Source organism: Uloborus diversus, chromosome 4 (genome assembly GCF_026930045.1).
Source record: "Uloborus diversus isolate 005 chromosome 4, Udiv.v.3.1, whole genome shotgun sequence".
Lineage (NCBI taxonomy): Eukaryota > Metazoa > Arthropoda > Arachnida > Araneae > Uloboridae > Uloborus > Uloborus diversus.
This window is the reverse complement of record NC_072734.1, coordinates 95885660-95903714: the sequence shown is the minus strand read 5'-3', so window position 1 is coordinate 95903714 and position 18055 is coordinate 95885660. Positions and strand designations below refer to the sequence as shown.

At 33.5% G+C, this 18055-nt stretch overlaps 1 protein-coding gene across 1 annotated transcript in view; it reads right to left on the bottom strand.

Moving 5' to 3' along the window:
• LOC129220717 (inactive dipeptidyl peptidase 10-like) overlaps window positions 1-13886 on the bottom strand; it is a 354203-nt gene extending 340317 nt beyond the window's left edge. Inside the window, exon 1 of the mRNA XM_054855147.1 lies at window positions 13170-13886. Coding sequence (XP_054711122.1) covers window positions 13170-13886 — 717 coding nt within the window. The remainder of the gene's footprint in view (window positions 1-13169) is intronic.
• Between the last annotated feature and the right edge of the window lie 4169 nt (window positions 13887-18055).

The following is an 18055-nucleotide window of genomic DNA, read 5'->3' as shown; positions in this document are numbered from 1 at the left end:
ACATTGAAAGAGGATTCCGAAATACTCAGACACGTTTCTGGACATTACAGAAAGAGAATTCCGAAAGACTCCGAAACGTTTTTGAAAATTTCATGAACCGCAGCTGCACGATATACTCAGAAACGTTTCCGGATTTTTTTTACAGTGTGGCGCGTAAGGCGAATATATTCGCTGCTGTGCGGATACATTCGTTGCGAGCACGCGCATCTCGCGACAATCATTCTTATTTACTTCTAATTTGTTTAAAATTAATATTGCTAATGTTAAACGTTGTAATCATAGCTAGATAATATAGATGGACGCAAATGCATTCGCTGCTGTAAGCAAATATTTGCTGCTTTGCGGATATATTCATCGCAGACAAGCGCATCTCGCCATAATATCGCGAGTAATGTTCTAGTTTTCCACCTATCCTTTTTTTTCCTTCTGTTAAAAAATTACTAAAATGTTAATCTCCCTTTTCTCCTATGCAACAAGTGGTAACAACTGAGCAATTCTTTTCATGTTGGCTTTGCATTTTCTTTTTTCCTCCTTTTTTGTCCTCATATCAAGTCTCTGTGGCTTTAAATCTTAACATATGGGGCCAGCAAGTTCGCACTTGCCGTATTTTCGGAAGTTCGCACCGCATCCGACGTTAGCGCCGCGCTTTCAGTTTAACAAACAATGCGAAAGAAAAGTTTTTTTTTTTTTTAAAGATATCTGAACATAATTTAAACACATTAAATGTTTCGAAAAAAAATATTAACTACTTACTGATAGTTAATTACTCTAAATCCGATAACGACGGACTTTGCCGGATTTCGGATCGCTGCTGAAAATTTTTACATTGCGCAAGAAAAAACTTTGAACGATGTTGAAAAAAGTTATAAACTTACTTTGAAATAATTACAGGATAAGCTCGTTTAAATTTCAGCATCTTAGTTCAAAAAACGATGCTTAAAGCAGGAGATTCGGACTTTACCGCGAAATAAGAATTCCGCAAATTCTCCCGATCTTTACTGGAAAATTCGGCCATGTTTCCGGTTTTAGCTCAATCCTTTTAACTAAAAACTAAAGACATAAAACATTCTTTATATTTTTATCTGACTCTGCTCATAGCCTCCCACGATGGAGAACTCAGTTGCATTGGATGACTGAGGTCATTTACACCCATTGAAAATGATAAACTTAAAAATGAAGCCATGTGCCTGCTTATTTTTTTTTCCAAGCAAATTTGATTTGAAAATGAGGAAAGCGATTTATTTACTTATCAGTAGAAACTCTATACCTTAAACAGAACACAAGAAGAGAAAAGTCGATTATTATTTGCTTTATATTGCAATAAACTATAAATTTGTAGAAAAAAAAGTTTCGCTTAAAATTATTAATGTTTTTTTTAATGATTTTGTCTCTACAACACAGTTAGTTCCAGTAAAATTAAAGAACTATTTATCTCTTCCGCGTGACCTCAAAACAATTCAAGAATTTTATCACTCCATTCATCGGATAAATGAAAAATACGCATTTGAAATTAGCCAACGTTAGCCTTTAGAGCTAAGTACTTGAAATTAAAACTAAAAAAGAACGACTTATTAGAAATACAAAGCAGATCCGGGACTTTGCTAATTCTTTAGCCCCTGCTTCTTTATTGCCATCTCAAAGCATTACTCTCATCCTAAGCCTTTCTTTCTCTTAATCTGCCGTCATTTGGTTATGTGCGTCTCTTAAATTTGAAAGTGCTGGATTACAACGTGATGGCATTATAATGTTAGTTTCAATAGTTGCTTATTAATATTTATTTACCCTTTTTGGTTTGAGACATTATTTTTCACATCTTAAATAAATTTATGTGACAACGTTTATTTGTATGTTATTTTTGACGTCGGACTTTTCAATATGGTTTATTTTTGAGTGAATGTGTCCATTGTATTTTCATCCATTTTATTTGTATCGTGTTTAACTAATGGAAATCTCTAGAAAAACATATTTCCTGACCCCTGACCGTACGCAAATTAATAAATGAATGCTTAAGCAGGTTTGCTATTAAAAAAGTTGTATTTAAATAGTAATTTAAAGCACACAAATACTGCTGTGCGGAAGTTAACTTAGGTTCGGGTATTAAAGCATGTCGACTAATAAGGCCTAAATAACAAAAATACAATTTAAGTAGTACCTACGAGTGCGTTCAAGAACACTCACAGATGGCACTTGATACTGGTCGTACAAAATAATTTTTGTGCAACACGAATAATATAAAATCGTCCGCCTGAATCGTAAATAATGTTTGTATTATTACACTTATATTTGGTCTGGTGGGGTAAAGTTTTTATAAAATACAGGTTTTTCAACTTTGGTAAATAATAAATACAGAAATTTCTTTTAAAACTTCAAATTTTTTTTTGTTTTTATTTTACATTACATTAGTAAAGAATACGCGGCACTGAATTTTAGGACGGAAAAAAAAATTGAGTCAAATAGCTTAAAGTCATTTTCTTTTTCATGTATGTTAGTGATCTGGGTTTGGGGGAAAATGGTCATAATTGATGTTAAAACAATTGATCTAATACCATTATAAATAAACGTAATTTTTTTTAATGCTCAGTATACCTCGTTCTTTTGAAGAATTTAACTTTATTTAAATAGATTTTTGATAGTCAACTATGGTCAAAAGTTGGTTATCCAAGAGTTTTCATCATATTTCATTTCTGGATTTCATCAATATCAACAGGAAAGGTGTGATAATTTGCAATGTTTTATTTCTTTGGAAATATATTAAATATATCGTCTGAATAATGTCTAAACTACTTAAGCTACATAATAAGAAAACATTACATTCAAATAAAGTTCCGAAAAAATATTACTTAATTAAAAAACAAAAGGGGAAAAAATTATCAAGCTTTATCTATTTATTCAATGCATGCGAAACCTTTTCAGTTCTAAGTTTCTATTTTTTACTAATATTTTACAGATGATTTTTTGGGGGAGGAAAAGGGGAGTAGCATAAATTATTCTACTAGAATAAACTGAAAGCTGTGGTTGCAGAAAAAATTCTACGATTTGTTTTCAAATATTATGGCATTACAGCCTTGCTTTAATCCAATCGATAGGGTCTGGTGGGGTAAAGTGGTCATAAAATCGCAGGTTTTCAGCTTAGGTGGATAATAAATACAACAAATTCTTTAAACACTTCAACTTTTTCTGTTGTTATTTTACATTGCATTATTAAAGAACACGGTACATTGAATTTTAGGATGAAAAATATTATTTTAGTAGTTTTATAGCACTTTCTTTTCCCTATGTTTTTATGACCACTTTACCCCATGGGGGGGGGAGTGGTCATAGCATAGGGTAAAGTGGTCATAGTTAAAAATAGATGCAAAACCATTATAAATAACCCTAATACTTGTATATTTCGGCTATTTTTACAGTTGCAAGTATACTCACGAGTACATGCGTGTACTCGTGAATATATACGTGTTGTATGAGATACACGAGTAAACACGTTCCTATCTGAGTAGATACATGTACACATCAGATACATGCATACAAGTACCTACTCAAGTATATACGTGTATATACGAGTATATAAGCATATATACGAATATATAAGCATGTATACGTGATTACCTACAGGCGTGTATACGTGTCTGCATGAGTACATACGTGTTACATGTATATACGCGTCACTTGTATATACGTGTCACGTGTATATACGAGTATATACGCGTGTAAACGAACATCATATGCGCTTATGCACTTGTTCTCGAGAAAATAAGTGCATACTTGAGTACATATGTGTATAGTGGACGTACGCATATATAAGTGCACATAAATACATATATAGGTATACACGAGCTAATTCGTGGATACATCCAGTGCGTCTTTGGGGGGTGGGGGGTACGTGTCTACTCACGTATATGTAATGGGGAAGCACTAGTATATACGCAATGTATACGTTTATACTCCAGTACATGTATGTATACACGAGAATATACGCTTATATACATGTCGGCCTACAGAGTGAATCCAAGCTCTTGGGCAAAAATCAAAAGGTTGTAAGAGGGTAGGATAAGACACAATTAAGATTATGATCACTGACGCGCTACATGCACAGAAAGCCCGAAACTGATGGATACAAAGCAGGGCACAAATTTGCTGCACAAAGATGATTTTACCTAACATTTTAGTTTTTAAGAAATATTTAGAGAAGTTGTTAAAAGTTACGGCCTGTAGTAGCTCTAATACACGCATCCGCAACAAAGCCGCAGCGACTGATAAAAGTTTTTCAAAAGTCTCGTTATTGCAACAGAGAGTGATCTGTGAATGCGACACATTTGTATTACAGCTGCAGGCCGCAAATTTCATCAATCGCATTAAAACTTTCTTAAGACCTAAAATGATGTGTAAAATTGACTTTGTGTAATAAATTTGTGACTTCTTTTTGCATCCATCAGTTTCTGGCTTTGCGTGCATGTAGCGCGTCAACATTGTGTTTGTGACCATATGTTCCTTACACTCTCAAAAATGGACTTTCAAATTTGACGAAATTTTCTTCGTTTTTGACGAAACCACTTCCAGGGATATGCTCCGAGCGAACATTTCGTCAAATTGAAGAAACTGCTTTTGTTAGTGGTTTGAGGATGCGAATTTCGTCAAATGTAACAAAATATTTCTTCATTCTAGTTTCGTCAAATTAAGAATCATTTTCGTGGTTTTGAGAGCATTAGTTTTGTCAAATTAATTTCGTCATATATGAGGACATTAATTTCGTAAATTTTTAAGAAAATTTATTTCTTTTTTTTTTTATCTTGGAGCACAATAGTTTTTTTATTTTTCAGAATACAGTCGAACCTCGTTAATTCGAACACGCTTATAACAAATAACTGCCGAAATGAACTTTTTTGCAATTCTTGTCTTATTGTTTTTCGGATAAAGCGAACCACGTTTTTCATCGATTTTAATGGTCCCTTTAAGTTCGTTATAACGAGGTTCGACTGTATTTTATAAGATTCGTGTGCGTGTGATCAAATCGTAACTTCAGAATCTTACCACCGTAGTTTCCCATTTTAATGCGTATAGTCATTTTCACAGGCCCGTCATTTATGGGGTCAGGGGGGTCAATTGACGCCCCCCCCTCCCGTCTTGATTTTTGAAGATTCATGCTTTTACACATGACTGGCCGTCGTTCTGGTTGGTTTTCTGTAAAATTTTTATTGAGTACAGACTCTTTGCCATATTTGGGAAAAAAATGAAATAACGGATCTGCAGCCCCCCCCCCCATCAAAAAAAAAAAAAAGACAAGTAATTGTTGAAAAAAGAGGCACATAAAATATGTCGAGCAAATTTTTATTTATGTAAAAATGCAAACAAACAACTTCTTAAAAAAGGTAAAACAAATCATTGCCACAGAGAGGTGCCAAATTCCAAATTTGGCACAGAGGTTCGTTATTGGAGGCTCGGGAATTCACACAAAGTCGTTTATGTCTCTCTATGTGTGTGGAGGGGGGGGGGCATACAATCCCGCATTGGGGGTTCTCCGTATTAAAAAAAAGTTTTTGTCCGATCTTTTTTAAATTTGCCACAGAGGTTTTTAGATGCTCAAGAATCACGCAAGGTAGTTTTCATCACATTATAAGGCGGGGGGGGGGGGGGGGGGGTCCTTCAAAAAATCTAGTTTTTGTCGGATTTTTCCAAAATTTGGCACAGAGGTTCTTTGATGCCCGGGGGATTCACGCAAGGTAGTTTTCGTCCCTCTTTGGGGGGTGGGGGGGAACCCCTATGGTAGTTTTCCTACAAAAAAATCCAGTTTTTGCTGGATCTTTCCGAATTTGGCACAGAGTTTCGTTATTTGATGCTCAGGAATTCTCATAGGGTGGTTTTCGTTCCACTCTATGGGGGGCAACCCCCATACGGGGGGGGGGGTTCTTATAAAAAACAGTTTTTATCATATCTTTTCCAAATTTGGAAGAGAGGTCCTCTGATGCTCGGAAATTTACACATGGTAGTTTTCAACCCCCCATGATGGGGGGGGGGAGAGCAACCCCGCATTGGGGGTTCTCCTTAAAAAAATTTTTGTCCGATCTTTTCTAAATTTGCCATAGAGGCTCTTTGATGCTCAGGAATTCACGGAGGTTAGCTTTCGTCACTCTATGGGGGGGAGGGGGCAACCCCGATGGGTGTTTACATTGAAAAAAATTCATTTTTTGTCGGATCTTTCCAAAATTTGGCATAGAGGTTCGTTTATTGATGCTCAGGAATTCTCATAAAGTAGTTTTCGCGCCGCTATGGGAGACAACCACCAAATAGGGGGTTTTCCTATTAAAAAAGAAAGTTTTATCAGGACTTTTCCAAAATTGTCACAGATGTCCTTTGACGCTCGGGAAATCCCGTTTTCGTCCTGCTTTGCAGTGGGAAACCATGTGTGTGTTGGGGGGGGGGGGGGTCTTATAAGAACCCAGTTTTCGTCTGATCTGTTCCAAATTTGGTACATTTGTCTTTTGATGCTTGGGAATTCCCATATTGTACTTTTCGTCCCGCTATGTGTGCCAAACCCCACAGGAGTTTTCTTTATAAAAATCCAGTTTTCGTCGGATCTTTTCCAGATTCGGCCCAGAAGTCCTTTGATGCTGGAAATCCACGTAGGATAGTTTCCCATGGGGTAGTATTAATATGAGGTACTACCCCATGTGATTAAAAGACCTATGTGCCAAACTGAAAAAGCCTGGATTTTTGTAAGGAAAACTCCCCTCATGAGGGGGGGGGTGTCCCCAAAGCGAGAAGAATATTTCAAACTGTTTGGACTACATCGCGATGCATCGCTACATCGCGATGTAAGGATGGCGATGCATCACGATGTAGAAATTCCTACATCGCCCTGCCCTAATTTTAATATAAAAGTGCTACTCCCTGAACTGAGATTGGGTTCTGGAAAAATAAATCATGTGCCACTATTATGCACAGTTACATCGATATATGCTCGGGAGAAATTTGCTGGGGATTTTCTTCTTCATTGCATTGCATGAAAAAATTTCCAGAAAAAAAAAAAAAAAAAAAAAAAGATTTTTATCCAACTTATACCACAAATTTCAAAGAAAAAGTAAAATAAAATGGACAACTTTAAGTTAGTATATCTTTGTTCTAAAATTAGATACAGAAAATAAAATTTGATAAGCTTAAGAAAAAGCTTACCTTTTTCTTTTTCCAATCAATTATTTGTTTTATTAATTTTGCTTGTATGTAGAATGTTTATTTGGCCAAATTTATGTTTAATACAGGAACTTTATTATTGCATGCATTTCATACTTCATACTTTGAAAACAATTTTCTGCCAAAATTGCAAAAGGTATTTGAAAATATAAATCTTAAAAAAATGCAGATGTGAAATAAATTTTTTGGTAAAATTAATTTAGTGTAATGTTTGTTAAATAATTATAAAATATACCTTTGCTTTTTACCCCTAAGTTTTTATTATTATTTCCAAACATGTGTAAGATTGAAATCAATGTATAATATACGAACACTCTGAATATTGTTATAATTATGAAAAAAATCTTCGTCAGTCTTGGTTCTGATTATCTCCATGATGTTGGATCCATCCTAAAAGAGTTTAAAAAAGAAAATATATGTATAATAAGTAAATGTGTAAGTCCATGGGTGTATGCCCTCATGCACTTTGATCTTTTTTTCTATTTCGAGGTAAGTTTTACGATTAAATGCAGCAGCTTATTTCTGAAATAAAGTATTTTTCCACAATTTCTTTCAAAATTGTTCCCCTTTAGTTAAAAAGCTACGATTCTCTTGTGACTTTAAGGAGCATCTGATTTCATTTTCATATTTTTCAAAATATGATTATTTCGACGGTGACAGCTATTTTTTCCAAGCAAATTGCAAGAGTGAGTTATTTTTACAGCGGATGGGCAAAATTTTTATTTAGGCAGACAGACAATGATTTCTCTCAGTTGGTATATGAAATTAATTTCTGAATAGCGTTCTGGAATTAGAGTTTCTTCAATTTATCGACAATCAGCATTACTTAGCCATTAAACTAGTTAACTCCTTTGCATATCAAGTAGTGAATTTTCATTTTTTTTCGAGCTATAAAAATAATCAAGGGTGCGACAATTATTGATCTGTGATTTTTTTTTAAATTTATTTTTATTTCAGCCGACAGCCAAAACACACCGTTTTCTCCCGACTTTCGCTTTCAGATTTGCAGTTTTCTTGACGAATGTTTTCTGAAGTACTCCCTCCACCACAAATTAGTTCTATTAAGATACTAACAAATTAAGTAGTACTGAAACTGATGATTATGATTAATTTTTACTTTTTTCAGAGATTTTATTGTGTTATGTTATCAATAAGCAACATATACTTACCGAGCCTTACCTCCTTAAACCACTACCAAATCAGAGTCAAAAACCCAGGGCGCCAACACTCGATTAATTGATATCCTTATACCTTGAAATCTTTAAAAAATATTCAAACAAAATTATAAAATCGTCAGAATTAATTATTGGTACAAAAATATTCAAACGTCGCTCTACTAGTTTGAGACGGAGGGAGAATTAATAAGGAAGTATTACCTTTTCCTCAAGCATATTTGATTTCTAAAATATGCAATTTTCACGCAGTAAATAAAAAACACCCCAAGGGAGAAGAGTTGCCAAAGACAGGGGAAACCCAATAACATAGTGCTTTTCCTTGTTTGTGTCTTGAGAACTAATTGACCGATATCGATGTTTTTTTTTTTTTTTTTTCATTATCCTTCCAATTTTTCAATTAAAGTATAGCTGTTCGGTTAAAATTTCAGATATTTTACTTTGCATCCAGCATAAATCACAACTGTAATTTACATTTGGATTGATTGGTAGTTCATCTATAAAATGCTTCTTAGTCTGGTTTCATGTAGACCCGGATTTCTCATTTTTTGTTGACAATACCTTGAAACGGCAAATATGGCAATAAAATTAATGCTGCTTTAATTGTATGTATAATAGAAAAACCCATAATTATCACAAATCATGTAACACAAATTGACATAGAAAAACTTATAAATTTAGTGTATTAAATGTGGAAATAAACAACAAAAAATGCTTATCATTATTATTTTCAAAACATGCTACTATGTATGTATTTTTTTTTAATCGAGGTTAAACTTTAAAACTCTATTTTCATTAATTTATTTAATTTGCGGAAAAATTGAAAAATATATTGAAAATATTCTGCTGAAATATCAAGCACAAAGATAGAGTTCTTTACGGAAATTAATATCTTCTCTAACTTAAAATGATTTGTATTAAATCGATATTTACTTTACTTCATGTTTTATGCAAGTAAAAAAAAAAGGGTCCACAAATAATGAACATAAGCACTTATTGGTAGAAACATCTGCCGTAGGGAAAGAGACTATATAAACAACATGGGGTAAGCATTTATAAGTCCAGTCTACGAGCATAAAAAAAAGAGGGTATCATTTCCGATCCAAAAGCTGATATAAGCGGTTTGCATTTATTTTTTATTGCATAAAGCGCTTTTATTCCTCGAGTTTCATCGGTTTTATTCAAAGATTGCTAAACAATTATTTTAAAATATTTTCTACGAACACTTTTGTGTTATAAAGTTCTTGATACTTTTTGATTATTAATTTCTTCAAAATCATATTTCATTTTGCTATTAAAATATTTCATGTAGTTTTGTAATATTGTTTACCCATTCCAAAATATTAATTTTCACTAATGGGTAGAGCATTATTTCATTGAAAATGATAAGTGTACGAACACTTTTGGGAGCAACTGTATAAATTATAACATTGAATAAAACATCACATGTAGAGTGGAAGAAGAAAAAATATCAATACTTATTGGGGGATGGGTACATATTTGTTTAAGAAAATAAAAATGCTCAGTGAAAAAAATTTGAACTATTAAACTAAAAAATACACTTTGTTACACAGAATTATTTTTGTAAAATTCACGGAGAAGAATGAAAACACATAACCATGTAATATATTCAACGTTGAAATTAAAAGCTTCAAAGTTCTATGCCTTTTATAAAAGCGCTGTATTTATCATCTGCGTTAGTTTAGCTGCGGTGGATTTTTTTTTTTTTTTGTAAGTTTAAATTTGTACAAATTCTGTGGTCATGTTTGACATTTTTTTTTAACGAAATAAAGGAAGTACGTTTTTGGAAACTAATGTCAATAAACCAACATTTCCTTTTGCAAATAAAAAAACAATGCTAGTTAAGCCTAACGTGGAGGTGACTCATCGTTAGTTCAAAAAACACACAGAGTTCTAAACCTAATCGAACGGTTCGTTTTCAATTTTAATGTGTTTTAAACACAACTATAAACACAACACTAAACAAAAATGTAACAACAAATAAAAGAAAACGCACATTGCACATACAAATTTTAATAAATACTAACCTTTTTTTATGAAGCCTTTAGGATAATTTAACGAGCAAGTACAAGACTGAAATGAAAACTCCCAGAATGCACTGCAATATGACGATATCGGGACGAAATAATTTCGTCAAAAAGTTGAGATTTCTGGTTTTGTCAAATATCACGTGATTTGATGACGAAAGGGTCGTCGAAAATAACGAAATAGTGCTCAAGGATTGCCAAATCGTCAAAATTGAGCGTTTCATTTATGACAGTGTATGTGATTCTTGATTCTTATCCCCGCCTCTAACACCTTTTAATAATTTGCTCAAGAGTTTAAACTCACCCTGTATACTTGTATTTCTTATGCTTGTATGTAAGTGTTTACTCGAGTACGTACGCATATATACGTGTCTACCTGAGTATATAAGTGTTCTTATATATACGAGTATATGCGAGCATATACGTGTACAGTAGAATGTATAACTGTAAGGATAAAAAATACTTGCAGGTTATCATATACGTATTTATTGGCGCATTTATGTGAACACGAGCATATTTGCGTATATATAAGCATATACTCGTATATTTAACCCCGTTTTCAGTAAAAACAATACATATGAAGTAAAATTAATATTTAATTTGTATTTTCCTTAAACGTAAAGATTAAGTGACATTAGAAGAACAATATTCGTTAAGCCTAATATTGTGACCACTTTACCCCATCTTACTGAAATTGTTCTAAAGAATTTTCTAAAATAGATTCAGCTTACTGCTAATGAGTAAGAGTTCTTGAGACATGTAGGAAGCGTCCTGTGCAGTCAATCTGTTCCTAGTTCGAACAAACAAAATTTCCCAAGGAAGTTAAAATAGGTGTTTAGATTAAAAAAGTTTTCATATTCACGCAAAATATTTTTTGTTACCAAATAAAAGTTTGCTAGTTGTAAAATTTTGTATTCAAAATGTAGTTTCTAGCTGCCCTACTCTAAAATAAAATTTTCACATTCATTCGAGCATTTATTTGCAAGCTATAGCCATATATTTGAAGTATGACCACTTTACCCCATTGACCACTTTCCCCCACCAGACCCTATGCTATATCAAATTTAAACTCAGTTGCATTTGATTCAGTTTATTTTAAAATCAGTAAATGGTTAGTAAATTTTTTATTTAACTGATATCTGCCTTATAAATGACGATTAAATGATTTTAGATGAAGGATATATGAAAAGCTTAACCTATGACCACTTTACCCCATCTTACTTAAGTTGCTCTTAAGTATTATATAAAATGAATCCAGCCTAGCTACAGACGTATTCCAGAGACATCCGGAAAGCTGCTGCACAACCAATCTGCTAAAAATTTTAATAAACAAAATTTTACAAAGAAGTTAAAAGTGGTGTTCAGATTTTAAAATGTTTCATGTGCGCACAAAACGAATTTTTTAACGAAATAAAATACTGCCGACGATAAAATTTTGAACTCAGAATATAGTTCCTAGTCGTTGAAATCTAAAATAAAAAAATTACTCTCATTCTTTCATTTCTTTCAAATATATAGCTCTTTATTTCATTTATGACCACTTTCCCCCACCAGACCATACAGAGTTTTGCTCTACAATTTTCTCTTTTCAATGTTTCTATCGATCTTTCATGTCTGAATAAAAAATATGAACCAATTATTATAAGGTTGCGAGCCAAATTTCAAAAGAATCCGATTGCAGAAAGTGGGCGAAACTTGAGTAGCAAGATTCCATTACAAGATACATACATACAGGGAAAGCCAATAAAAGTGTGTTAATAAAATAGTACCAAGTTCGCTTTTTTTTCACTCATTGGTAATTTTTACTTGCTTATTTAAAACATTATTGAGACTTTACGTAACATTTTCTGTGTCTAATTTGAGTTTTTCTCAAATCGCTAACTTATCCCATGTCGGAACAAGCGTGCCAATTCTGAAGGTTCACAAAAAATTACGTAGAAAATACACAAAGCATAGTAGTGTCAAAACAAAAATATGACTTTATTATATATATATATTATATAATATACTATTTAACCAATAATATACTATCCATAAGATATCCATTCTACCGACTGTAATAATCGGTATCTTGAGTTTAAATTTCAAGGTAAAAATCTTACCATTTTCCGATTCTTTCTGGGCGTTTGCATCTTTTGACTTCATGGAGAGTTACTAAAATTGACTAAAAAAAATCACAGTACTATCAAACTAAAAGAAATTCAATATATTAACAATATTTACAAATTCAAAGAACAAGCTTTGCAAATCGGACTGTATTGAAAAATCATCTTCGGAGTTCTAACGATTCTATTTATTTTTTATCTCAATCAGTTCACTTCAAATCAGGAAAGCAATGGGCGAAAGGAAAAGTTCAAAAAATCAAAGTTCAAGGCTAACCTTGATCGCGACATCCTCCCACCTTGAGCTCTTCACCTATGAAGAGCTCAATCTGCTGTGGAGCCTAGTCTCTTGGGTTCTTTTACTATTCGTCCACTTCGCGTTACCACTGGTTCCTGGTTCTTCCGAGTAGTGGCTTTATCTCTCAAAAGTGTACCTTCATCGTTTTCTATTATTTCTAAACTGTACACACGTTGCACAGGACGTGTGACAATTCCGGACTTAGTTTTTTTTTTTTTTTCATCTCCTGTACACTTAGATTTCCTTTTTGTTTAGAATTTTTAGACTTCGAATTCAAGTAGAACCTATAAATCCATCCAATGATTTTAATGAGTCTCGGATAATTTGAGTATCTGTGAAACATATCTTCGCTTTCCACATTGACTTGGGTATTTATCACAGCACTCCTTCGCTTTTCTCGAGAAATTTCTTCATCATTGAAAACAAAATCAAATTGTGACCATTCGTCTTCATTCTTCTTTAGCCGAATTGAATTCTCCCACCATTTCATTTTCAGCAACTGTTTAGCTGGGTAGCTCCTGGAACGAAAGTCGTCTGGATTCTCAACTCTTTTTGCTTCTTGAGAGTCTTCTAGATCAGAAGAAAGCGGCTGGTTAGCTTGGCCTTCTTGCTCAGGATCAGAGATGGGTCCATTTTCATCTAAATGCTCGACACAGGCATCATTTTCTTGCTCAACAGATGTAACTATTTTCTCTTTAGAAGGTGTATCATTTTCTTCATCTTCTTCCTCATCTATACTTTCTTCTTTCTCATCTATATCTTCTTCTTTCACATCTGTTTCAGTATCCAACAATTCTTCGACAGGAGTAACAGGTTTTGCACTTTCTTCTGAAGCATCCACTTCATTTGATTGCACATCATCAACTTCCACCGGATCTTCATTAGTGGTCTTTTTTACTTCATTTTCATCTTTTTCAGATTCAGAGTCATCTTTTATTTCCTTTTCTTCCATGTCTTTTTTAGCAATCAGACCAGTAATACCTACTGCATCTAAGTTCCACATTTCTGGAATGGTAAAATCTTTCATAAATAAATTCGTTACCACCATTGTAGAATTATCATCATGATCGTCAAATGGCATCTTCCCCATCAAGGTCCATCCAAGATGTGTTCCGACAGCTACGAGTCCACATGGCAGAACTATGACTTTTCCAGTGAGAAGCTTACCTGCTACATCAGCTCCAATTAATAAATCTATGTCTTCAGATTCGGTTACTTTTGGAATCAATTGATCTGTCAAAATTATATTTCTTTTATTCAATTCTTGCGTACTTGGATCTAGCTTCAAAGTTGGTATTTTAGAACATATTTTTTCTTGGTCAAGTACTTCAAAATTGCAGAGATATTCTTTGTTAATACTACTGACTAATACTCTGTATCGGTAATGTTCTTCTGTGTGTTCTTTACCACCAAACAAATTATGTATAATTTTTTCTTCTTTAAGGCGATCATACTGCATTTCTTCAGCGACTCGTTTACTCATATATGACCGTTGGGAGCCAGAATCAATAAGACATCTCACGATTTTCCCTCCCTTGTTGCCTCGTAATCTGACGTACAAAGTCTGTAACAGAATGTTGGGACTACAAGTGCGGTTATTTAACACTGTGTCACTGATAGCATTTTGACCGTCATTCTCTTTCAGCACGTCTGTTTTTAATTTATCGCGCTCTTGGTGTTTATTTTCGTTGCACATTATAGTTGCATGTTTTCCATTACATCGTTCACAATTGATTCTAACTTTACACGTTCGAGTTCTATGACCCACTTTAAGGCAGCAAAAACAACAGCCCTTTTTCATTAATATCTTCTTTTTATCATTTAAATTCATTTTCAGCACATATCGGCAAGCAGATGATTCATGATTTTTCTTCTCACAAAATACACACGTGTTCGAATTTGTGGAACCAAAAAGTCCGACTGCGGTTGGAATTTTCTCTTCTTCCCCTCTACTCGGGCGAGGTGGTGAGGAATGTTTCTTCATTCGCTTCGAATCGAAGCTGAAACTTTCTTTCGCTAAGGAAATTCTTTCTTCCCCTTCAACCTCTGTTTTCAAAAAATTCATTAGAGAGGTCAATTTATTTAATTCCTTAGTATTTTCATTTTTTAAAGTCATGCTTCTTTCCCATATTCTAATAATATCTTCTGGTAAACAACTTTCAACTAATGGATACAAAATCGAAGCGTATTTATCGGAAGTAACACCCAGGGAATTTAATGCTCGGATATGTGATTCTATTTTATCATATAACTTGGCCAGGTGCATCTTCTTTTGACCCATTGAATTTGTCAGCACTAGACTCAATAATTCTCTTATATAAACTTCAATAAGCAAGTCTTCCCTACCAAATCTGGCAGTTAAACATTCAATTGCTTGTTCGTAATTTTCCGCAGATGGGGGAAACGAATCAACGAGTTCCCTGGCACGGGAGCCTTCTACAGTAGCTTGAGTTAAATAAATAAATTTATCTTCAGGTGCTATATTTACGTCTTCATGAATTTTTCTGAACTGACTCCAAAAACCGAGCCACTCCTTAATATCCCCATTAAATTTTTTCAACTCTACTCGCGGTAACTTAAATCGGCGTTTATTTAACTCCGTTTCAGTCACAACAGTTGAAATTTCATTATTAGTACTGCGCAGCATTTTTTCAGCTTTCGTTCTAAGTCGTATGAATTTTTCTTTGTACGACTCATACACATTATATTCAACATCAAAATCCTCTTGAGCACAATCAGAATCATTAGCTAATATTTCATGAATTTCTTTTTCTTTCATATCAAGTACACACCATTTCTCACTCAACTGGTTAATTAAGACTTCTATTTCACCTTGACTACAATCTGTAGCTTTTAAGTATTCTTCCAGTTGGTTAGCGATTCTCGAAATACCACTTCGTAATGGAGTGCGTAATTTCTTCAAACTCTCCATCATTTATATTAAGAAAAAAATATCTTGGTCAAATACTATTAGTTTTTAAACTTAATTCAATATAATTACAAACGCCCACCCGGGGGCGCCAAAAAATGTAATAATCGGTATCTTGAGTTTAAATTTCAAGGTAAAAATCTTACCATTTTCCGATTCTTTCTGGGCGTTTGCATCTTTTGACTTCATGGAGAGTTACTAAAATTGACTAAAAAAAATCACAGTACTATCAAACTAAAAAAAATTCAATATATTAACAATATTTACAAATTCAAAGAACAAGCTTTGCAAATCGGACTGTATTGAAAAATCATCTTCGGAGTTCTAACGATTCTATTTATTTTTTATCTCAATCAGTTCACTTCAAATCAGGAAAGCGGTGGGCGAAAGGAAAAGTTCAAAAAATCAAAGTTCAAGGCTAACCTTGATCGCGACACCGACTCATTAACCAGTTTTAACACTTTCAACAGTCAGAGTGTAAAAGAGGAACTATGGGTAAAGCTTCAACTCTTTTTACAAAATTAAATACTGTTAACTTAGAACACGGTCGGAAGAAGTCGAAATTTTAAAAACTGATTTAAATAGCGAGTAACAGAGTTTGATGGATATTGTCAATGAAATACAGAAAGGAAAATTTGATATTGATCTCGCTCTCCCAAAATCAAGCCCTTTCAGTCATTAGCATTCGAAGAAGCGTGTTAACGGAGTAATGGGGCAGTGTATTTTAAAAACGAAACAATGGAATAAAGACATCAGACATACGTAAATTTTACCTTAAAAATTATGCTTCTATAGTTCAGTAAAAAAAATTGAAACAAAACACGCACTTCTGTGAAACATGGGCCTATTGGTTTTTTTTTTTTTTTTTGTATCAGATGGAGAAGTGTAATTAAATCAGTAGATATAACTTTTTTATTGTATTACTTCATTTAAATTTTAAGATTTCGAAATACTTTTAATTCCAAAGCTGAACTTTTAAAGAACGAACTGATGTGTGCATCACATGACTTTCTTTTACTCCAATTTAATGTCATTTTCCATTACTGGCAAATTGAATGTGATTCAATAGTTTACTGTCTAAATATCACCAACAGTGGCCAGACTGTTGGTGATATTTAGAGAGTAAACTATATTGAAACAGATTTAAAAAAAAAAAAAAAAACCGCCAAATTTGTCGCCAAGTCGGCGACAAAGCTTAGCGACCAAAAGACTGGCGATATATCGCTAAGTACCCGCCAAGTTAGAACACCACTTGAGTTTACATCGAAATTAAAAATGATTTACCGCCAAAAAGGAGCAAAACACCCCTTTAGAAACACTCGAATGCAACCAAAAAGGGAGGTGCACAATTAGACCCCACTAGGAGTCTGCATACCAAATTTCAACTTTCTCGGGCTTACCGTTCCTGAGTTATGCGACATACATACGCATATCTGCACATACATACATACATACGTACATACAGGCGTCACGAGAAAATTCGTTGTAATTAACTCAACTCGGGAATCTTCATTATGGATATTTCGCATGTCTATATGTTCTTAGGCACTTATCTACGTGTGGTCGAGTCGAAAAAAAAAAAAAAACCTCAATATTCATTCGGGGGTGAATAAAATGGAAATTAAGGTCGATTTTTAAGTGAAAATTTTTTCGCGAATACAATACCTTTTTTGTAAAAGGAAGTAATTAGTTCGGGTTTTTTAAAAAATAAAAGAAACATTATGGTAATGAATTGTTTGCGATGATGTTCTGGGTCTTGACTTACCAATATGAGTAATGTTAACTCTAACGGAAATGTATGCTACTTGGTTGAGCTCTTAGAACTGTAGAAGTTTGCATAGCGACTCATCACTATTAACCGTATTTACATTTGATAAAGTTGATGTCGTTTTATTCATAAGCTCATTTCTTTTGCATTGAAAAATGCGTTCCTTGTAACGCCGAAACACGTGTCTGCAGTAATCAGTGATTTGCTATTTGACGTTGTTATTCTTTATTTTACTCAACACGAAGGATTTGTTTGGATCCGTGTTATTTTATTTAATCTGTAGAGATAGATATACAGAGAAACTTTCTGGGGATTTTTAATTGATTGCTATTTCAAAATGAATTGCCCATTTTGGGCTCGTTTTCATAAGTTTTGTTCTCGTTCTCAAAAGTTGTGCCGGAAGTAATTGTCACATTCCCAAAAGAAGAAGTTTGAAGGGAAAATGTCCCTCTATTTCGCTTTGTGTAATTCTCAGAACACATTTATTATTTCTTAAAAGTACGTTTATTATTTCTTAAAAGTCTTAAAAGTACTACAAAAGTAGTTTGTTTAA